The sequence below is a fragment of the Vanessa cardui genome, chromosome Z (genome assembly GCF_905220365.1).
Source record: "Vanessa cardui chromosome Z, ilVanCard2.1, whole genome shotgun sequence".
In the NCBI taxonomy this organism is placed as follows: domain Eukaryota; kingdom Metazoa; phylum Arthropoda; class Insecta; order Lepidoptera; family Nymphalidae; genus Vanessa; species Vanessa cardui.
Window position 1 is genome coordinate 10,030,802 of NC_061154.1, and position 24,781 is coordinate 10,055,582.

The 24,781-nt window shown below is 31.4% G+C and overlaps 2 protein-coding genes across 3 annotated transcripts in view; one reads left to right on the forward strand and one right to left on the reverse strand.

Annotated features, from left to right (window-relative positions):
• Nucleotides 1-24,781, reverse strand: part of LOC124543134 (frequenin-1) — a 201,234-nt gene that overhangs the window by 50,802 nt on the left and 125,651 nt on the right. The gene's annotated exons all lie outside the window — the stretch shown is intronic.
• On the forward strand, nucleotides 20,863-23,139 carry LOC124543133 (keratin, type I cytoskeletal 9-like). The gene is made up of 2 exons (XM_047121200.1): nucleotides 20,863-20,991; nucleotides 21,841-23,139. Exons 1-2 carry the CDS (start codon nucleotides 20,977-20,979, stop codon nucleotides 22,774-22,776), a joined length of 951 nt encoding a protein of 316 aa, XP_046977156.1. The 5' UTR covers nucleotides 20,863-20,976; the 3' UTR covers nucleotides 22,777-23,139.

Below are 24,781 nucleotides of genomic sequence, written 5' to 3' on the forward strand. Positions count from 1 at the left end.
TTTGATAAAAAAATCGAAGGCCGATTCAAATTATTTGGCGCATTACCATTTGTTACTAATGTAGATGAACTCTTGCAAGTTGAAGATGCAACACTATAATATAATACCGGGGAATAAAATTATTGCCGCTCTAATAACAACAATGACTCAGCTAATGTAATTGAAATGTTTTACTCGCTCGCAATCATTTTTTAGCAATACGACGAATTTGAATAAATCCATTCGTATATTTTATTATGAGTTACGCGATTAATTAAATGCCTTAATATTTTTTTTTTTTGATTAAATTAATCATTGCGCTTGTATCATAAAAGCAAAACTAATTATCGTTAAATATTTAAACAGTGATAGCTAATGATCGGCGTATATTATTAGCAAAAAAATTAGCCGATGTGATTTGCGAGCCATTTATTGTGCTTGGATGTTTTTTTTTGCATAAAACTTCGCGAACGTTCCAACTAATACGAAACAAACTTTCAACTCTGAACGACGAACGTGTAGTTTTTTTTTTAATTGTCAATACTTTTGTTTTATACATAAGATTTCATATTATACTCACTTTTTTCATTGTGCGGAGCTAAAGATCATTATTATGTACAAACAATAAGTAGCGTTTAACGACTTAGTCGTTAGAAACTGTTAATGCGCACAATAGTTGCTTAAGAAAATTGCAGAACAGGCGGCAAATAAGTCAACTAGTAATACGATTAACAATTGTTAAACCGTCTATTTCGAATAGATATGCTTTTTTTATTTCTCCTTATGGACGAAATAGTGTTCTTAAATCGATTACTTTATAATAAAAAATGATAAATGTAGGTTTATTTGTCCAGTCGCTATGTGAAGCAATCGTTAGGTTAGATGCGCATATTTGTTTGATGTTAGTGAAAGGAATACTATGTCTGTAAAGATGTTCGCTATTCTCTTAATCTTGTTAACAATTTAAAGGTATCAAGTTACTTGTTAAATAATTAAATGTGTAATATCATTATTTGTTTTTTTATTTTTTTTTATTTTATGAATATGTTTGTTATTAATGTTATGTATGTGTGTATTATATAATACACTTTTTATTTTAAGTAATCCCGAATGATTTATAATTACTTTTATTATTAGTTATACGTTAAAAAAGATAATGCTATCTTACATCTAATTCTATTAAATTTTTTTTCTGTGCGTGATTTATATTTTTGATAAAATCTTGAGAATGTAAGTTTCGTTACGAAAAAATTATGATTCATTTACTTGAACTTCTATTTCGAGGTTACTAAATTACTCGTTCATTATTTTATCAGACAGGTTATAAATTAAATTTACTTTTAACAAGACATTTTTTAAGTATATTTTAATGTGATAATTTTTTTTTATTTTTTAAAAAGTTTAATAAATCATGTTATAATAACAGCTTGTGTTATATGATCTGACGCTGCTTGCATAAGAGCTACAATATTGCGAATAAATTGATGACATGCAAGTGATCAAGGTACGCGGCACTCGAGTGATTGTATCTTCACAGTTCACCGCCTTCATTAAATGTTCGCGAAATAGACCGCCTTCGAATATTTTACATATATTTCAAATCAATTTATATTTTTATATTTAATTATTTTATATAATTTCTCAACTAATATAACTTTCGAAAGCGAATTCACAATTAATATAATTTTTTTGTAATTAAAAGGTTTTTTTTTTGTAAAATAATCTCTTTCAAGATTGTGTGAAAGATGATATGACTGGAAAGAATTTTGCTTGTGATATGACGTCAGATAGTGAAGTACGTTTTACTTGGTGGTAGGGCTTTGTGTAAGCCCGTCTGGGTAGGTACCACTCACTCATTAGTTATTCTACCGCCAAATAACAGTACTCAGTATTGTTGTGTTCCGGTCTGAAGGGTGAGTGAGCCAACTACAGGCACAAGGGACAGAACATCTTAGTTCCCAAGGTTGGTGGCACATTAACGATGTAAGGAATAGTTAATATTTCTTACAGCGTCATTGTCTATGGGCGATGGTGACCACTTACCATCAGGTGGCCCAAATGCTCGTCCGCCAACCTATAACATAAAAAAAAAGATATACCGCAAATAAAATTTGGATAGGGAGGACGATGATGACGATGAATCATTTTCAAGATTATTAGATTTTATAGATGACTAGTTATGTCTCAGGCTTTCGCTTGCGTGTAAGGGGTCGGTCGTTCGTTGCAGATCCTTTTCCTTTCTCCGAGTTCAAGTTTAGTTGGTTAAGTGAAATTTCATCAAATTTTGTTAAGTGATTTGGCCATGAAATAACAGACAGAGTGACTTTCGTATTTTTATATTAGTAGGGATTTTATTACAGTCGTATTACGTTCATTTTGTAGAAAGAGAAAGCCCATATATATTTATATTTATTATTATTGCGTAATGTCCTGTTTCTAGATGTACGATAGCATTTGATTCCTCCATAAAGTAGTATAACGGAAACCATTCTGAACTAAAGTCTTGGGTCTGTTCCAAACTTGATCTTATTTGATGATTTGTATACTGTCTAAAGCTTATATTTGGCTTGTGTAATCAACTGTATACAATGGTATGACGCGATCCTGTGGGGCCAGAATAATGGCCAGTATCACGTGCGGGGGCGATCCCGCATTCAATAAATTATTCAGTATCCTTCGCAGTTTATTTTCTTGTATGCTCCTTTTAGTTTTGGGGGAGTTCAAGTGGTCACGTCCTTGTCGGAATATTAGATGTTATGTTTGACGATTGCAGACCTAATACGCCGTGCAAGATCATAATATATTGTTTATTTCACATTCTATTTAGTCAGTAATAAGGCATTTTAAATCAATTAGTAAACGCAACGGAAACATAAAGAGAAATGAAGTAGCAGACTTTTGTAATACTTTTTTTTATAAAAAAATATTCGCATGCAGACGAAATAAATGTGACATAAACAGCCATTATTCCAAAAGTGTGTGCAAATCGACGAATTCCCCAACTTGAAAGTCGGAAATAACGTTCTGATGCAAATTCATTTCGAGCGAGGAATAATGATTGATTTTGTCATGACGATGACACGTTGGAACTTCGCCAAATAAAGACTTACGTTTGAAGGAATGTATCACTTAGGTACATAAAACAATAATTTTGGAGAGAATTCCATTTTTTTTTTCAGATGTCGTGAACGTAATTACCGTTAATGCGAATACGTTTCAATTCATGTAATTCGTGTTCAAAATTAAGTAAGCTTAACACACGCCCAAATGAAAGTAAAATATGACCTTTTTTCTTCGGAATGCGGATAAAGTAAAAGGATTGATTTGATATAAATGATAATGATGAAATATTTGGTATTCCTGGTTATGATTATTACGCTTGATTTAAGTCATGGAACATGGCCAAAACTCTGAATAGGGTTAGTGTGTGGTCGTTTCCGAAGAGAGCGAAAGTGGATTTGCCACATGCGGTCATTTTTTGGCCTAGATCGGCAATTCTAGTTAAGGCACCGCCGTTCACCCGAAGAGTACGTCATTCAAACCCGTATTCGCTGCTTTGCGTAACACGCTAACCCACGGTCAGTGAATGAACATAATCCACCAAGGTTTTATATTATTTTATCATGATAAATTTTAAATTGTAATGTTATATTAAACATGATTTTTTTTTAATTTTAATTTGTCTTTTATTTTGACGTTTATTATTTATAGCGTAATAAAATTTCTTACCGATGTAGTTATATAATCATATATATTTATTATTATGAATATACATGATTATATAACATACATCTTTTTTATTTTATTTATTACGGACATATATATCCTTAGCATCCATACAATAATCATAATAACTGTTAATAAGAATTAAGTTAAAGTATTTTATAAACATCCGTGAATATTAAAGCAATAAAAAAAGAATATTAAAAAACTGTGTTACGAAATGGAATTCCATCTTTAATTTAAAAAAAAAATGATAATAGTCTGAGATAATGAAATAACTTCGTAGCTATTGCTGAGTCAGCTGAGATTAACGCTTTAGAATTTTAAGACGCCTCCAAAGTCATTCAACTTAAATATAATTCAAATAATATACAGTAAGTTGAACAAAAGTATGAAGTAAGACTAATTGGGTAGAAAAAACAAATATTTTACTAAATTCTACATAAAATAAGAAACATTATGGTATCGATATTATTGTTCCACAGTAACTTTTTTTTAATCGTATTTTTCAATTCTATTATTTACTGATAGATATTGTGCGATCTGATGATATTCTAGCTCCAGCAAAGTGTTTCTTTTATTTTATTTATTATTGTTGTTGGATTATTATTAATTATTCCAGTGATTAGAGAGGGCCGGTGTAATGCTTGACTGTACCTAAAGTAGTTTAATTTTTTTTACTTGTCAATGGTAATATTTCTTCGTGTGCCAGAGTCTATGGGCGAAGGGGACCACTGCTGAAAAGCAGGATGTCCACATACTCGTATGCCAATATAATTGTACTAGGAGCTGTATTTCTGACTTTATATGGGTACAACAAGGCTCTATAAAGACCTTTGGGATTTAAGAACATACATAAAAAGAAAAAATATTGTATTTTCATTTCCCTCTCTTGTCATTCTTTTAATTGATGAAAATCAAAATCCGTTGTATGGCTTAAAATGTTTCATTACAGACAGCTTTAAGCGACTTAGTTTTGTACTATATACATAAGTAGTGTATAGATATATTAAATTAATAATAACAACTCCAAGATGTATTACTTACAAAAATGTAATAGACATTCAATTTAGTTGTAACAATATTTCAATGAGCGTGAAAATGAATTATAATAGTCTAATTTATTTGTGTTAAGTGTTCTTAAACGCGGTTTAAAATATCAAATTCCTAAACAGTCCGTTTACCTAATCTTACTACATTAGAATTACGATGCGAATCACGTCACCGACTACTGCGCACTGTTTTGAAAGAATCTCTTTGGTCGTTATATACGTTACATAGTAGTAAATATGTGATTTGTATGCACGATCACAAATATTCACTTGTTAGAAAATTATCGTTTTTTGTTAGAAATGAGGAAAGAAGAGTCGTTTGATTGTCTTAAGAAATAACGTCATAATTTTATGACTGACATGTACATAAGTCGTGACCCTAAACGGTACGACACTCTGTATGCGTGAGGCGTGTACTATATGCTTCGTTAGATGCATATTATGATTATAATATTAATAAGAAATTTATATAATTGTATTTTATACTATACTTGTTCATACTTTAATTTATTATTATCACTTATTCGATAACCACATTTTCGACGTGTCACATCTGCACGGTCGCGGAATGCCCTAAAATTTTCTCATCTATACATATAATAAAATTGGAGTGTCTATTTGTAATATTAAAATAGCTCTTTTTTACTCAGCGCATATGGATGTATACACGGTACATATACCAAAATAACATTTATTAACAATTTTTGTCTGTCTATCTTTCTGGCTGTTTGTTTGTTCCGACTAATCTCTGGAACGGCTAGAACGATTTTGACGGGACTTTCACTGGCAGATAACTGGTATAGAAACTTAGACTACAATAATTTTTTTTTGTTAAATTCAAACGCGTTGAAGGTCGCGGACACAGCTAGTCAATATATATTTTAAAGGCTAGAGTTGCTGGACAGTTGGCACCACTGCGAATAGATATTGGCAATGTAAATAATCTTACAATTATCAGTATCGACTAATACTGTACTGGAGTATCAACTCCACTAACGAAGGAAGGTAAACTACTTTAGGTTATCTTCCTTGTAACTTTAATTAAATTGCCTTAATTGTCCTTGATATTGAAACAATTAGTGGAGTAATTAAAAAGTATGTCGTACCTTCATAATTATTTATTTTATTTAATGAATAAATTGTATTTTGTATAAATAAAGTTGTATCACTCATATATACATAAGATATATCTGATTTAATTAATTCTTTTCAATAATTTATAGATATATATTTTAGTTTATTAGAACCAATGTTAACATATGGAACGTAACATACATATATAGTTCTGTGTAGTAGTCATATGCTTCGGTAATTAAGCGGAATGGAGCTGTAACCGACCATAAAAAAGTCGTGAAGTATAAAACTTACTCCAAAGAAACTTTGGCAATAACACAAAAACCGATTTCAACTAAGTTTATAGAAATAATTCTATTTAAGAAATTTACAAAGCAAATGTTTTTAATGTCTTTATACTATTTAAAGTTTAGTAAAGGTAATGTATGTAAAGATAATGACGACCTCCGTGGTCGAGTGGTGTGTACACCGGTTTTCATGGGTACGCCACTCCGAGGTCCCGGGTGCGATTCCCGGCCGAGTCGATGTAGATTACCATTAGTTTTCTATGTTGTCTTGGGTCTGGGTGTTTGTGGTACCGTCGTTACTTCTGATTTTCCATAATACAAGTGCTTTAGCTACTTACATTGGAATCAGAGTAATGTATGGGATGTTGTCTCATATTTATTATTATTTAATATTATAATTTATATAATAATAGTACTGATTAATCTATAATGAGCACATGGTAACTAAATATTATCTCTATTATAATATTATAAATGTGAACGTAACCTTGTCTGTCTGTCTGTCGCACTTTCACGATCAAGCCGCTGAACCAAATATGATGCAATTTGGTATGAAACAAACCTGAACTCTAAGAAGGGACATAGGCTTTCTTGCCTGACACATGACAACCAACAGTCTAAAACGCGAGAGAAACCGCGGGCGACTACTAGTTTATTTTACATATAAAATAAATACTTATTATTTTATTTTATTTTAATTATTTTAAATTTGGAATATAATAATATTTCTTCGGTGAAGAAATGAACGCGTGATCTTCGCCGAGTGTCAAAACGTTTCGTCATATTGGAAAGGAAATTATTGCACCTACAGATTTGAGACGCATTTTATTCCTGAGATTGTTACGTGAATACACTATAGGTCATCTCACGGTAAGCGGTCACCTCTACTTGTAATCAATGACATTCATTGCCAATGCTAAGCATGGGGACTCATGTATATCATTACATAGTATAAAACACTGTCCACCGCTGTCTGTCCCTATGTAAGCTTACATTTTTAAAATTACGCAAAGGATTTTGATGCGGTTTTTTTAAAAGATAGAATGATTCGAGAGTAAGGTTTTTGTATATAATTTATAGAAAATATAATAAAGAAACACTGACAATTGTAGAAGTTTCTTGTTATATCGTAAATAAACAAATTCTGTAGTTTATTGTTGCATATTGCACCCGTGCCAAGCCGGGGCGGGACCCTATTATATTATATCTACATATTACTCACTTATTTTACTTATGTTACTTATAAGCACATATACACTACGTTCCAATGAGAAAAAAAATTATGTTACCTTGTATAAAAATAATCACAATAACAAAATAACATTATTCATCAAATAAGCTGAAAAATGCAAGCGAATGTATATAATAATAGCAAAGGTTTTTTATATAATATACACCCGACAACATATTTTGATTATTACGCTGCACGAGTGTTGGAGATAAGAAAACTAAATGCAGAGCTGACTTTGCAGTTTAACGCTTAACGATTTATTCACATTTAACGTTTTCGTTATGAAAAATAAAATAGCAAAGGATATCCTCTCAAATTGAATTTTTAAAGCATATCTGATAGGAGAGTTTGGGTACCACCCATTGATAATATAGTCTACCTTTAGACAGCAATTTTCTCGGCACTGTACCATTTGAAATGGTAAGGGAGCTACCGTTACTAGAGGTACACAAGATATCTTAATATCGTAAGGTGAGTGACGTATTGGCAATGCAAGGAACGATCATTTTTAATAAGCGGCGGTATCTATTAGTAACTGACTACTGACCACAAAGAACACAATAATTTATTCTAAATTTAAAAAGACAAAAAAAGGACAACAACACAAAATTCTTGTAATAAATTTACAAAGCAAGTTAAAGTGCAAATATTTAAAAAGTTAATATAAGTTTGTTACTAAATAAGAATGAATATTTTATTGTAATAAATACTATTGTTCAGTTCAGTTCTCTATGAAAGCAGATTGAACTAATTGAGGGTATCTGTATACGACAGTCAATAGGAAATAAAAAAAAATGTTTATTCACGAGTTATTAACGATATTTTCCCTCTAGTTTCGGAATAAAGCAAATGACGCGAAGTGCTATTGAGTTTGACATTTGTATTGAAGAAAAAAATCTAACGTCGACTACCGGATGACATTTAAAGCTTCATTTTTGCGGAAAAACGAGGGCAATTACTCGGTCATTTCATAACCCGAACTAAAATTATTATATTTTTGTCCCTTTGAGTAAAAATATTATAATAGCAGTTATTTTTTTACACATTGTATAACTATAATTTATTAGAATAATTTAATTAATAATATGTCGATTGACTATTTTTAGAATATGTTGTAATGTAATATTTTAGTTTATCACGATTAATACTGGCCGACTGTCTGATACTGGCCGGTAAGAAAAAGAATATCAAGAAATCGAACACGGCAGCATTGTTTTGTTATAATTCTAATTATTTTTAAAAATAATAGGAATAGTAGGCCAGCTTTGGATATAAATACTCGATGAATTGTGAAACACGGATTTAGTGGGTAAAATAGATTTGAATAAGTGTTAATAAATGTATCTGGAAGAATATGGTTCTTTAACTTATGACCATCCGAGGAATATAAATATTAATTTGAATCGATTTAAATTCGAATCAAAACTTATTTTATTTATATCGATACATCATTTATAGTTATTTAATTTAATGAATATAATTAAGTAAAAGAACACGAAAAGTCTTTAATGAAGAAACACTTATTTTTGACCGTTCATATGGGCAATAATGAACCGGATATAAATTGTAACAGAAATAATATGATTATCTGTATGACGTAAGAGATGAAAGATTGCAACATATAAAAAATATATCAGACAAAGGCATAATTCTGCCATTAGCACTAGTCGGAGAATGTTTTAGAAAGGTCGAACCAAGGTTTATCTGAGGCTGTTTTATCTCAGTTGGGCAATTAACCTCTGATTACAAAAACTTCAAGTATAATAAGACTGCAATGCTGATATAATTTACTTTATTATTATTATCAATAAGTTTCAAAATTGTAAACGCCGGTATTACTTTCTATGACTTAGTGACGACAAAACACGTTTTATATGAATATACAAATAATTGAGAATATATTTAAATTTAGTATCGATGCACACAATTATATAAAAGTTTAGTCGCTAATATTATAAATGGACTATAAATATAGTATTCATAGCGTTTTAAGAGAAATTTCACGTATAAAAAGGTTGATATCTAATAAATATGATGTAACTTAGACAGCTTTGTAATGACGAAATTTGACGTAGATAATAAATAATCCGAAATTAGCATTAAAGGTATGATAAATATGACCAATGTATAGCAATATCGTAATAGTAAATATGAGTAGGTGGGTTATGTCAATAGAAAAAAGTTATTTTGAAAATATTACTAAAAATATATCCGAATATACTGTTGACCATGAATCGGAATAGTTCAAGGCGAAAGGCGCTTCAGTAATTGCACAAATCATTAGAGCCTATCGAATTATATGAAATCACTTTCAATGACATATTACGTGTTGCGATAACAAGACCGTCACTAAAAGTTTAACGTCTACTGCGTGTTGATATATTTTTTTAAATAATGCATCCAAAATTTTACTAGCATACAGATAAGTCTTTATGAACAGGTAGGTATGAAGTTTATTAAAACAATTATATTAATTATAATCATAGATAGTCAACATTTAAGATGTTTTTGATTAAAAGTCCTCCTCATAAATTTAATAACAAATTTTAAACTTAAAAAGTATTGTGTCTGCATTAAATAAATTAATCAAATATTATCAGACTCTATATTTATTTTCTATAATAGAAATTTAATACATTTAAGTACATACGTAAGTATGTTTTTATATATTTATCACACTATTGGGTTGTAAAATTCCACCGAAACGTTTTATCTTTTGACGTGTAAAAAAAGCCTTTTTATGCATATTAACTCATACTATATTATATATTTAAAAAATACAGATATCTTTAATTTACTTAGTATGCTACTTATAGCTACTCTCAATTTGTATGATTAGTTTTGAGACTTACTTACTCGAAATTGAAATTGAATAATTAATTCAATATATTTCACGTTATTTTAAAAATAATAATAATTATATAATACTATATGGTTATAAAATAGACTATATAAAAATAATGGCTTAAGTTTTCTCGTAAACGTAGATTTCCCGTTTATATTGTGCTTTTTTTTCAAATATATTTCCGTTTAACAGAAATTTTATCAGTTATAGCATAAACAAATATTAAACGACATTTTAAATCTATATATTTTATTAATATATATATAATAATAAAGTCTTGACTGATTTCAAACAAGTGGCCTATCAATACAAAGAGGATCATCGCTATCATATCGGGCGACCAATCAGACAAAACTGGAGAGACCAGTAATTCCAAGTCTTTAGTGCTTTGCGAGGCACGGCGATGTTGACAGAAACACTCAAAAACATTTATCGGCCTTCCATGGGACTTGAACTTAGTAAAGCAGAATCTGTCGCCTTACATTGAAATATTTTAAAGATGAAAAGATTGAAGATAACGGATAGTGAATATTATTATTTAACAAATAAATATACGTAATAAAGATGAAGTACGAGGAATTTCATCCATTAAGTAAATGGAGAAAGTTCTTAAGGAATTGTAATCCCTTCGAAGCTTTAAGTTGAATCATGAAAACTAAAGTTGAAGAGCTCAATCGCTTGTTTTACACCGTTCTGTTCGACGAACTACGACGAAATCCTGACTCGTTGTTTAAACTAATATGAAAATCGTTTTACTAAACTATTTCAGTAAATGTTCTCGGTATTTGCATATTTGTGGTATTCATTGATATGGAATACTACATATATGACAATATAACGTTTCCATTTTCAAAATGTTATAAGACGCAACCTTGGTCTGTCTTAATTACGACGTTAAATATATCTTTAGTAAATCATATCTGTTTAGATTTCTCGCGATTTGTTACATTTATTTGTTGTTAAATCGCGGAAGATATTGCATTCTCCATTCGTTTACTTGTATTGGTCGATAAAAAAGAAAATCACCAGGAGCGGATAGTGTGCAGGCTCCAATGGCTTACGTACTTTCTGTGTAGGAAAACAGAAAACCGGATCTTAAATACACCCTTGCAAAATGACTTTCCTAGTATGGGTAACGTTTTCTTTGCGACGTTATTCAAATACCCAAAGACCAAAATTTCGTAGTAGACGATCAAATCAGACGCACTCCAGAATTTCTGTTCACTACGCTATTATAGATAGTCAACTTTTAAATTGTCCGATAATAATAAGAAACACATAAAAAATCACAGTTAAATATTATATTTATTAAAACAAAATATTACAAATATACAGAAGTAAATGACAAAATATAGATCTGCAAATTCTATCAAACCTGTAGATAAATGTCCAATATTAATGGAATTTCAAGAAATTATGTATTTGAGACCTATTATATATTAAGGCTGTTAAGATACGTCTGATTACCTTACTTGAAGTAAATATTTTTAAAAATAGCTAAATGTAAATTTCTTCTCATTTTCAACAAATGAAAATTATACCTATGATTATGGCTTTTAGTAAATCGATAAACGTGACATGCATAGTTGGTGTTAAAATACTTGCGTTAGTTGAATATTTGGTCTGAATGAAATTATTGGCATATTTACGTAAAAGCTTCTGGGAGAGTTAAGAGGGTTACCTCGTACCTGACGAGGTTAGGATCTTACGTCTACGCTATTTTCAGTAAATAATGTTTAAAATTTATGGTGGCAACGTAACGTATTTCTTTATACGGGAACAGTTTTGTCGTCAGCCTCGATTCAGTCGGTAGACTATTAACAATATAATATCGTGCTTAAACTTTTATCGACATAAGTTAGTGAGCTAATAAAACCCGACCTAACAGTTAAATTCTGACAGAACGTTCGATAACTTTGTCGTGGCTGATAATTTTATCGCATCACCGATGTGAACAGTGTAGTCTTTAATACTTTTATGGCACTAGACATCAGTCACATTTTTCTGACCGATAAATATGTTGGTCCATACGTATCCTCAAATATGTAAAAGTATTATGTCTTCGAATCATCAATGTGAATTTATATTCAAGTCTGGGTTACAGGAAAATAGCATGAGAAAGTATGCACGAATGCCATTAAATGGTGGCAAAAGTCCAGGTTGTTATGAAAATGTATTTTTGTTTATAAAAAGTTTGTTCGATTCAGTTCACGTGGTAGAAGTCTTTTTAACTACATTTTTTGTCGAATATGTTTCATTTTGAAACTTCACTCTAAATTCGAGCTTGAAATATTTTTTTCTCATCGAATAAATCTTTCCCGTAGTATTTTTAATTTAATAAATCATTGTATTTTAGGAAAGTAATTTTGTCGTTCTTTCGACGAAATACAAAAAAAATATGTATAAAAACCCAAATTCTTATCTACCAATACAAAAATAGTATAAATAGATTAAATTAAACTTGAGTTTTATGCGAAAGAATTGCAAATGGTTTTTCCAATATCTTCAAGATGGAACGACCAATTTAAATTCTTATGATGGTGAATCCCGTATTTTCTAGCGTAGTTCAAGCCAAAGTGAATTAATGAGTCCCCAAAACAAAAGAATGGTATTCTCATCGTGCGATGTTGAATTAGCAAACTGTCTCTAATTCAATTTTAATTAAGTCTGGTTGAAATTTTGATAGTTGATCCAAATATAATACTTCAGGGACAAACTAAAAAATGAAATATAATTACAATTATATTAACATGTTGATAAAACCTTAAAGAAAGAAAATATTTTGGTGGTAGGGCTTTTTGCAAGTCCGTCTGGGTACGTACCACCTACTCATAGTATACTCTAGCGCCATATAGCAATACTTTGCATTTCTGAGTTTTGGTTACAGGATGACAGTATAACTAAAGGCATGAGGGGCATAATAACTTAGTTCCTAGGGATGATTAAAGTTTATATGCTGCTCTCATGCTGCTCTAAAACGAATTGATGGATAAATATACAGCTGATTTTACCACTTATATAAAGGTTTCCTTACAATGTTTTATCATTCACCGAACTCGAGATGAATTATAACCAAAAATTAAGCATGCGAATTCTGGCTCCGAGTGGTACTTACTCTGATTGGAACTCCCAATTATAATTTAAAATTCGGGTGATCTAGCCACTCTCGCCTTTTTGTCGGCTCTCTTTATAAATATATGAATACACATTATGGGGCTTATCGTCTGCTATAGAAAATATTTTCAGCTTATTTACAGCGAAGCTCATCTAGTTACGCCCAAGGGAGGACTCTTATGGTCAGTATAATATATAGGCACGATATCTTATGAAAACATGCATTCTATCTCAGGATGTTGTTTCTATATTATACATCGTTAAACACGAGAACGGTTATCGTAGATAAGATATTTAAAATTTTCAGTAATGTCTACTTAGAAAATAATACGAGGCCCTTCGTTAAAATCCATTTGTTAGATTAAAAAGTGGATCATCACGTTGCGAACAGTGGAAGAAGATGATTTTGGTTATAAACGCGACTGTATTTGAAATTAATTGATTGATATAGATATGAAGGTCTACATATAAATCAGTGGAAGAAAATAAAAAAAATATGTTCACTTTTATTTTCGTAAATAACTTTGACCAATCATAGACTTGCTTCTGTACTGTGCTACAGGCTGCTCCACGCGGTTTCGTCCGCGTTAAACGTTCCTTCTCCATCGGCTGTAGCGTGACCTTTATATTGAACTGGGCTTTCAAATCAGTCTGATTGTTCTAGATATTAGTGCTTTCAAATAATATTCAGATTTATAACATTGTGCAAGCTATAAATGTTAATAAAAAAATATGCTGTAATACTAATGTTAATAGGTTAGTTATTTTTCGAACTGCGGGAGTTCATCAGTTAATACTAAACAATGCGCAAGGCTATAATTTGATGGATTTCATAGAAAAATGTTTACATTTGTTATTATTGAATAAATAAATCACGTTTTGACCTTGTTAATGCCACTAACAGGCGTGTCATCGTTTGCTTGAAGTTCGTTCGAATATTTAATAACTCACTCGATGTTAATACTTACGTTCTTTGCCAACATCACATAATATTGACCTTTACGTGACCACTGATGAATAAAATAATTATATTTGATATAAATAAAATTTTAACAAAAAGAAAAACCGACTTCAAACAAAACACTATTTTAAAACAAATGAATATGCATGAAAAAGTAATAAAAATAATTGCGTATTCAACATATTTTTTTAAGTCTTCCTAAGTTAAATGAAATGAAAAATATTAGACTACTTAAAAGTCGTTTAACGATTATATCATGTAGTTATAGTTATTGGTATATTTGGAGCCGGTGTCAGCCACGGTGCCCTTGCCCCAACAATCAAAAGAAAGAAGCGATACGAGCCCCTTGATTGATCTAGTATATTATTGTGTAAAAGGTAATTTGTAAAAAACATATTTGTCAAAGTATTCTCGTATTGTTTTTTGATAGATATACTGTAGGGTTTTATTGGCTGACACCGACTCCAAATATAACAATAATTATAACTACATGATATAATCGTTAATCGACTTTTAAGTAGTCTAATATTTTTCATTTCATTTAACTTAGGAAGACTTAAAAAAATATGTTGAATACGCAATTATTTTTATTACTTTTTCATGCATATTCATTTGTTTTAAAATAGTGTTTTGTTTGAAGTCGGTTTTTCTTTTTGTTAAAATTTTATTTATTTTTTGATTTTAAGTGAAGCTGATGTTGACTAACTAATTTTTTTTAATATGGATAGATTAAACGTTCCGTTTATATGAGTCAGAAACTACTTCGAGGACAATTTCAAAGGAAACTTGCGAATAAAGCAAAAATAGACTTTCGAAAATGCGGATTTAATACGTCACGCCGCGTAAACTACAAGGATCCCTCGAAAGAGCTGTAATCGAACTCAGCAAAAAAACTTTGAAAAAGACCAACTATATTTCGTACATCATATGACATCACATCACATACACAAAATTTGATTAAAGATAGTAAGAAATTCTGCCCCATATCGCACCCTGACTGCGAGCCGTATAGGTGTTCCATCACTACATAGTATAAAACAAAGTCGCTTTCTCTGTCCCTATATCTTTAAATCTACGCAACGGATTTTGATGCGGTTTTTTTTAAAAGATAGTGTGATTCAAGGGGATGGTTTGTGTATATAAAACATGAACAATATAGTAAAGAAACACTGATAATTTTAGAAGTTTGCGATGTGATGTCGTATATAAACAAATTCTGTAGTATATTTAGTATCAGTATTGCACCCGTGCGAAGCCGGGGTGGGTAGCTAGTTGATTATTATATTCGACTATGATAATTACATAAACATAACCACATTACGGAAGTTGACTCAAATATCCAAATAACCTATAAATAAAAGATTCGACCGAGTATCGCTAACGTGCTCCTCAGAATTGTTCCGTTCCCTTCCGTTCCGTTACTTTGTCATGGATCCTGTGCTCAGAACCTTACCAAACTCTCACCAAATTACCCTTGAAGTATATATTTTATAATAAAAAAAGAATTATCAAAATTGGTTAACGTGATTTTCAGTTATTCACCTATTTGTCGCACATATACATAATGCAAATTTAAGACTTATGTCGTTTTCACATGGATACCATCATCGGAAAAAAAAATAAAAAAAATGGGACCCCACGGGAAGCACTACCTTTCAAACAAAAAAAAAATTATCAAAATCGGTCCACCCAGTGAAAAGTTATGAGGTAACAAACATAAAAAAAAAAAAAAAAAAAAAAAAAAAAAAAATACAGACGAATTGATAACCTCCTCCTTTTGGAAGTCGGTTGATAAATACACATTGTCAATACGTTATTTTCACACAAAGTACTTAGTATAGGGGTTCTGATAATCATAAAATTTGGGACAATTTTATTTTTTGGTAAAGTTAGTATTATATTTTTTTATATGTTTATTAAGCAACAAGCAAATAGTACGCCTTGGATTGTATATGCTGCAATGTATAAAGCTAATGTCGCCAATCAGGGATAATATGTTATATGTCTTGTGCCTGAAACAACACTGACTCACTCGGAGTACCCGAAACAGAGTATTTCCATATTCCTGTATTACCATATTCTGACTGAGTGGTGTCTTATCCATATGCACAGAATTTAGTTATTGTAGACATAGTACTGTAAACATTATTTTTTATTGAATTGCAATTCGGGTACAATAAAATACAATTGTATTTTTTTGAAGAGCTTTTTTTGAGCAATACAATTAAGGAGTGTTCCAAAACATTTCTTACATTTGTTTAATATTTTGTAAATAGATACGATTAGGGTTATGCTTAAACAGCTTGTCTGTACGCTTGCAAAATTTTAATTGTTATTGAAATACGCAGCATATCCTGTAAAGACAGTTTTGTGATGAATTCAGTAATTCATACATCGAAGTTAACATAAATTTACACCAATTGCGTATATTTATGTTGAGTAATAAATAATAATAATATAAGTAATAAGTATACTAACAGGGATAAAAATTACCGCCGTTATGCTCTTCACTATATATAGCAAGATTTTTAGTCATGACCCGACTCGTTCGATCACGAAAAGCATATAATTAATATATATATACTTATTTCAAATCCTGTCTTCTGTACAGTTCCTTAGAATTATATAATTTAGGTTTATTTTTAAATACTTATTAATCTGTGGAAATAAACTTATTATTCAAAAAGTTACTATGGTATACTTTACATTAATTAGTACTTCTCGTAAATTTACGCAGTTTAATCTATGAAAACTTTAATCATTTATTAATAAACGCTAACAGTCCCAAGTGAAACTCCCAAGCCAGAGTTAGTAAACGAGATCAAGAGAAACACAAATATCCAGTCCTTGACTCCTGCTAACGAGTATTTGTCGTGAATAGGTACGCAACAAACAGCTGTGTATTAAGTACTGTTAACTAAATTGTCGTCTACATCGGCCATACCCAACAAAGACTAACCGACTTTGCTGTTATAAAATACTAGGGGTTGCCTGCGGCTTCGCTCAGGTTTTAGGGAGTGGTTGCCTTGTATTAGGCAAAAAAGGAGCCTAGGTCCTTTAAGTTCAAGTTTGCTTCATACTAAATTTCATAAAATTCGGTGCTGCGTTTTGGCAGTGAGAGATCGACAAACAGACAGACAGAGCTACTTACGCAATTATACAATAGGCTATTTGTAATTTTTTGACTGGTCTTTAAAATCTATTTTATATTATTTAGAAGAAGTTAAGGAACCCAGTAAAAGTTGTGTTTTTTATTTCTAGTACATATTTGCCGAAAAATATCATATTAAAAATTCCATATTTGAATAGCGCGCGAAAACGCTACTTGGACAATATGGCGCTACAATGGGTTCGGTGACGTCATTTTCCTGTATTTTAATCTGTACATATAGTAGAAAAGCAAAGTTTACAAGAAAGTGACTTCATCATAAGCACGGCCAATCAGGAGCGGTCTGCGTCACGTGACAAACGTTTGAAAAAAATGCATTTTTATTTATGGATTTTTGAATAAATTAAGTGTTATTTTCAACTTTCGTTAGTAAATAACCATTTTTAAACTCATAATATACACTGATTACAATAATTCACTATTTATTTTTCGCATTGTCAAATAGCCTATTAGTAAAGATTGCATAGGTGTATGTTCTATTATAAATGCATTTTACATTTTCCAGTCTGAAACTTTCGGAAAGTATTTAGTCGTAAAGAAAGCTAAAGGTCATTTTAAAAGGGAGTATAAACCATTTCTCCATGGCTATCATAATTACAGAAAAATCATTTTATTTGCCCAACACAGTACGCGAATTCGAGACAGATAGATTTCAGTCTGCAGTTTAATCATAAGATCTATAAAACTGCAAATGGTCACAGACAAATGAGTTAGTCAAAAACATATAAACTTTTGGCTGAAATTTAATCTAAACATTTTATGATTTAATCAGAGTGAACTACTTTAAATATTATTCTAGTTTAGCTTTGAATAATATTCATTATAATATAAATGATTAGATTCGGCTACAGTACTTTATGAAGTTTATTTGTAACTATAGTTATACGTTCACATACTAAATAATGTTAACACAATAATATGATACATATTTTAATTCAACTAAGCGAAATTCAAAAATATACTTTTTTAATTAATATTATGTCAACGTAATTATTATTAAGTGATAAAATTGCTATATAAATAAACGAATAAATGTCGGTCATCATTACAGTAATAAACTGCATTCATAAGAGAATAATATCTTACTATATCTACACAGCTTACACACGACCATTCCTGCAATGCAGTGATTCAGTTTGCTATAAATGTAACATGAGTTTACGTAATTTCAAATAAAATAATTTATTAAATTAGCAACACGCAAACGCTACAATCGAAGAGAGAAAAGTGTTACCATAAATGTAGCGGATTTATTAAGTTAACTAAGGAAGATAGTATAAGAATATTTACTTTCACACCTCTACCATTAATCATAATACAAATTTTTATAAATGCGGTGCCACGTTGACTCCTAAAAGGGTTTTCGTGTTCTACATTATTAGAGGTGATTTAGGTGCTTTTAGTATCATCATTATTGCCATAACACAAAAATTTAATTTTAAATTCAACCATTTTATGCTTAGTCTAACATAATACGAAACTATTTTCATTTAAATGCAACCCGGGTTTTTCGCGCAAAGTTAGTTTTTATTTCATATTTTTCATGTTGAAAATGAAAATCTCATTTGTTTTAATAAAAAATGTAGTAAAGTCGTAAATGTCTGATGGCAGAAAAACCATACATTTGAACTCTTATTTACGTAAAAAGTGTACTTCTGGCGCCGCAAAGCTTTTCAAGTACTTAGCGGTTGTTTGTACTTCAATGGTAGTGTACGGTAGTGCACAGGTCAAGCCTGGCAAAAGGTATCGAGGCACTTTTGATTTCTTTTTAAGATTTGAAAGTTAAATCTCCTTTCACCTAATTCACCTCTTTCTGGTTCAGCTATAGAAATGTTGATTGAATAAACGCGAAGGATTTTATTTGACTTTTAAATTTATCCCATTTCATCTTTATTTAGTTTTGATGGTTGGTTAATCTTTTATTAAAAATAACTTTAATATTATTATATAATACATACAATACATTTTACTTTTGTTTTTAATTTAAAATTAACGTAGTGTGAAAACAAATGTTTACTGTCTTCGATAATTCAAGACATTTTTATAAAGAAATGAGAAACATCTCCGTACATTGACCCGTATGTATAAATTATGATAATATATCGAACAATTTGCAAAAACATTTGGTTTATTTTAATAAAGGTACAATTTCTTATTTCATATGTATAAAAACTTATATAAAATAATTTACTTTATTGTACTACCTGGGAGTTAATATTACAATGAACTCATTTTTATTATAAAATATTTTATTTACACGTTTCAAGATATTTGTCTATAAACTTCTGTCAGTCATAACGCATTTGGAATAGAATATTCGACTGACCTTTGTTCGAGGTCAACAATCTAAAACATTTTAAAAATCGAAATCAATAATTCGCTAATATATAAAATAATTTAAATAAAATAATTTTATTATAAAAAATATATACGATCAGTTTAATTCGTGAATGTACAGTTTAACAAAATCGATTTTATATGCCATCGTTTGACTCTCACTCATTCCACAAAAGAGAATATTTTAAAAAAGGTTCACCTTTTCATTCATTAAATCATTCAATGAAAATGAGCATATTTAAAGTATTTATAGTTCAAGCCGAAGCCGGTAAAATATTTTTATCTTGATACATTATCTTAAATATTATATTGAATAAAATAATTACCTAATTAAATGAATGTATAATATGTTGTATTTACAAATTGTTTTAGAATTTAGGAAGCATTTAAAACGGGCAGCACAGAGCTAATTTAAGCATGGTTCAGTTGGTTTATTGCTTTTTTATTTTAATATTCTTTAGTACGTTAGTTTAAACCTGATTTAATGAGTATTTTTCTTCTTTTAGCATATTGCCCGCGTATAATCCTTATAATGTATGTCGTGTCGTGTATTGTAAAAATATATGCGCGAAAATAAATAGATATACACACACACACGTATGTGTATGTAAAGCTCAAAACGGTTTCTGTTGCAATATTCGTATTTAATAAGTGCTTTTGTTATTATTATTAAAAATATAACAAATGCACGTGAATACTGCATTACAACCTCTATTACCGCTCAACGTATTAGAAGGTAAAATACGAACATTCTCTACTATCAAAACAAAAGAGCATCTTTCAGAAAAAAAATATCGATATTTCGTCAGTGTTACAATACGGTGAAGGTGTACGGGCTAATATGAACCGTATCAATAGTCAACTACGAGCAAGTCACAGCTTGGAGGCGAGTGGTGGACGCTAAGGCACCGTATCGAATGCGAGCGCGCCGACAAACGAACCTCGTCGAAAAAGAAAGGACCGTATACTTGTTAAATAATGACGATAGTTGCACGTTACCAAGTGAAATGCTCGTAGGGATGGAGTGTTCTGACGAGATGAGCAGTTTAGTATTTAAGCGCGGGTCGGTGTGGCGAATGACATCAGTTAACACGAGCTCACTCACAAGGGAACATCTCCAAAAAGTGGGGTTGTTCTTACCAGTGATATTTAAGCCGTAGCAGCGAAGTCCTCCTAAGTCAGAGCCGTTTCAGCCACGCACAATATGCGCGCTTTCGTGGTAAGTTTGCTCGCGTGAACATAATGTAAAAAATATTTTTCTTCTTTTTAGTATTACTCAATACTCTTTGGCACATGCGATTTCATTTTATTTTCTGTTGTTTTATTATTCAGTCATATATGCATTACAGGTATTATGTGAGTTTTAAGTGCAGTGATCAGTGAATAAACGTTAATGGATCATGGATTGTAGTGCCAAATTGTGTTTGGTAACATTTTGTGAATGTGTTCCAGGGAGTGAAATAAAGACACTCTTTCCCTAAATTTGTGACAAAGAAATGTCAAATATGTGATAACAAGCATTGAACTTTTTTTATTCATAATTTTATCAAGTTCAAGATTAAGTATATTACATAAAAAATTACAAAACAAATTCCAAAAAGAAAACATTGTGGAAAGAGGAAATTTTATATGCGAATATGACAACACTGGTTGTTTATATTCAGTATCAGTACAACGTTAATTTTATCAAGTCTTTCACTTGCAACTTAAAACAATGTACTCATATTAACACACAATGTATCACTCGTGATAATCTGAATTCTGTGTCTGTTCTTACTAATATCGATCGTTGCGTAATTCGGTTCACTAAAAAGCAACGACGTGATGTAACAGCTCCTTATACTTTGTATTCGTTTGATCGTTTAGATAAAATCTATAACACTGCCAAATTTATTTTATACGTACTGTAACCAACAATATTAAGTAATTCTTGTCAATTTAATTTGCTCGATTAGCCAAAATGTTGTCCTTTTTGACATTGATTCATTAATCTTCTTGAGATTATTAAAGAAGATTGATGAGGATACTTAGCATTTTGATATATTTAAATTGTTTTTCTTTTTTAAAGGTACTCGCCTGTGTGGCGCTGGCCTATGGCCGCCCTGAACCTCCCGTAGGATACAGCTACTCGGCTCCTTCTAGTAGCTATGGAACTCCTTCTCTTGGACACGGTGGAAGCCATTCAAGCGGGCTTTCCTTAGGAGGTCACTCTTCTGGTGGATTATCATTAGGCGGTGGTCAATCTTCTGGCGGAATCTCCTTCTCCGGTAGCAGCTTGAGTGGTGGCGGATTTAACGGAGGAATTGGCGGCGGACTTAGCAGCGGATTAGGCGGTGGTTTCGCTGGTGATGCTGGATTCTCAGGAATCTCTGGTGGATTCTCTGGTGCCCCACTCGTACAGAAGCACATTTACGTTCACGTTCCTCCACCAGAACCTCAAGAGCAGAGACTTCCTCGCATCACACCTGTTGCTCCTCCCCAGAAACACTACAAGATCATCTTCATCAAGGCTCCGACTCCACCCACTCCTGTTGCTCCCATCATTCCTGTCCAACAACAAAACGAAGAGAAAACTCTCGTATACGTTTTGGTTAAGAAGCCCGAAGAACAGCCTGATATCGTTATCCCCACTCTTGCGCCTACTCAGCCTTCCAAACCCGAAGTATACTTCATCAAATACCAAACACAGAAGGAGTCCTCTGGTATTGGCGGTGGTGCTATCGGTGGTGGTGACATCAGCGGCGGATCTATTGGAGGTGGTTCTATCGGAGGTGGTTCTTTCGAAGGTGGTTCCCTCAGCGGTGGTATTGGCGGTGCTGAAATTAGCGGAGGTTCCGGTATCGATAGCTCATCCCTAATCGGCGCTGGTAGTCACGGTGGAGCTGAAATCTCCTCTGACTTCGGAGCTAGCGGTGGTGATGCAAGCGGATCCATCAGTGGACACGGTGGTGCAACTAGCTCACAATACGGTCCCCCTGGTCACGTTGCTGGTCCCCTTCACTAAGCTGTAACGATTAAGTTAGGTGGTATGATACAACAACTGTTTACTGTATTTATTGCTGAGCGAAAAAAGTATTTTGATATGAAACAATATTTTGATAATACTAAAATCTGAAAAACTTATTCGGCCGTCTGCGTTTGAACGTATTGTATATAGTCATCTCTCCGCGTTCATCCGCAGACGATGTAAATGTTCTACCACGTAGCTTAAGTAAAGTGTTGTTTTATCTCATTATCGCCTATCATTTTTACTCGTTATTAGTGCACAGTGTTAATGTTGTTCAAATTTAAGTATTTACTGCGACTGTTATGTTTATGTATTATAAATAGCTTTTTATTTTTAATAATAAAAAAATGTATGAAGCAATCGTTTTTGTTTTATAATGCCTAATTGACATAATGGGAAGTTGGAACGTTGCGTTACTGAAAGTAGTCGTGAAAGGTTGTCTCAGCGAGACTGAAGGCAGTCTGTAGAAATTTGAAAGTCGTCTTTCCAGGCCTTGATCGATATAAATATTATTGATGTGTTAATATATCGAGTAATATTATATTGAAGGCACAGGGAGTTACATCATTTATCGAAAGCAATGTGTTTGGGAGGAGAGAGGCGTATAGCGAAGCATTCTCGTAAAATTGGCGTTGCGGTTCCGATCAGCAACCGGTTTAATGGATACAAGTCAATAATATCGTAGCTCTACTAAACCTAATTCTCATATGTAATAGATATTTAAATTTACGTGTACTTTGCTCATTTATTTTTAATAACTTGAAGTCGTTAATAGTTTTGCGGCTACATTATGATCAATATCGAAATGGAGTATTAAAATAAACACTATAATTTGGTATAGATCTTATAACTTTTGTATCCAAATCAAAAATATCCTCTTTTTAAATATCTTTTCGAACCCTTATTTGCGGAATAATTTCTGAATATTTCTTAAATATAGGTTTGCCTTTATATTTGTCTGGCAAAAATCTTTAGTAATGAATAATTAAATTTGAGGAAAGACGCTTGATGTCTCATTAAAACTTTTTTTTTTTAAGTAGTAATATATCATCTGAACTCAATTAATAATTTAGTTTAATTTATTCGTCAGCAACGTACCAGTACTATCATATCATTTTTATAAACTAAATATGACCAATATATTTATTCATGTGTACGGCTAATAATTAATCAAATCTTTATGTGAGACAAAAACTATGCACCCATCTATACATATAATAAAATTAGAGTGTCTGTTTGTAAAATAGCCCTATTTTACTCAATGTATATTATGTATACACGGTATTAGTACATTTTTTGTCTGTCTGTCTGTCTGTCTGTCTGTTTGTTCCGACTAATCCCTGGAACAGCTGGACCGATTTTGACGGGACCGTCACTGGCAGATAATTGATATAATAAGAAGTAACTTAGGCTACAATATTTTTTTTTTGTCAAATTCATACGCGTACTACGTCACGGTCGCAGATTGTTTTTAATAAAATTAACTTGAAATTTAATGTTTAAAGAATCGCGTTACACAATAACAATATTACTGTTACTTTGACATACAGACTCACATACGTATATCGACTGTAATACAACATTAGACATCCAACGTAAAGTTTATGTTGCTGCTGATGACGACACACGTCACGATTGTTATAATTAATTAACTTTGTAAAAAGTTAATGTACTTTTTTTGACATATGGGTTTTTCATGTGTAATACATTTCTTTCGTGATGAGATTTCATGACACAGGGCGGAAGTATGTAACAAGAAAACGGGGATGATTTTATTTGACCAATGAATGCGGTTATTGAGCTGACCGTCAAAAGGTAACAACCTATTTTTTGAGAGAGATTTGCTAAATAATAAGATATCAAATGTTTCACACCAAATGCGACTAGTCAACGTTATTGGAATAAGACGTGATATCCAGCTGATCCTTATTTATCTTTCTTTACGAATAAACATATCATATGTGTTTATTAGCAAACAATAGTTTCGATAAATAATCGACTA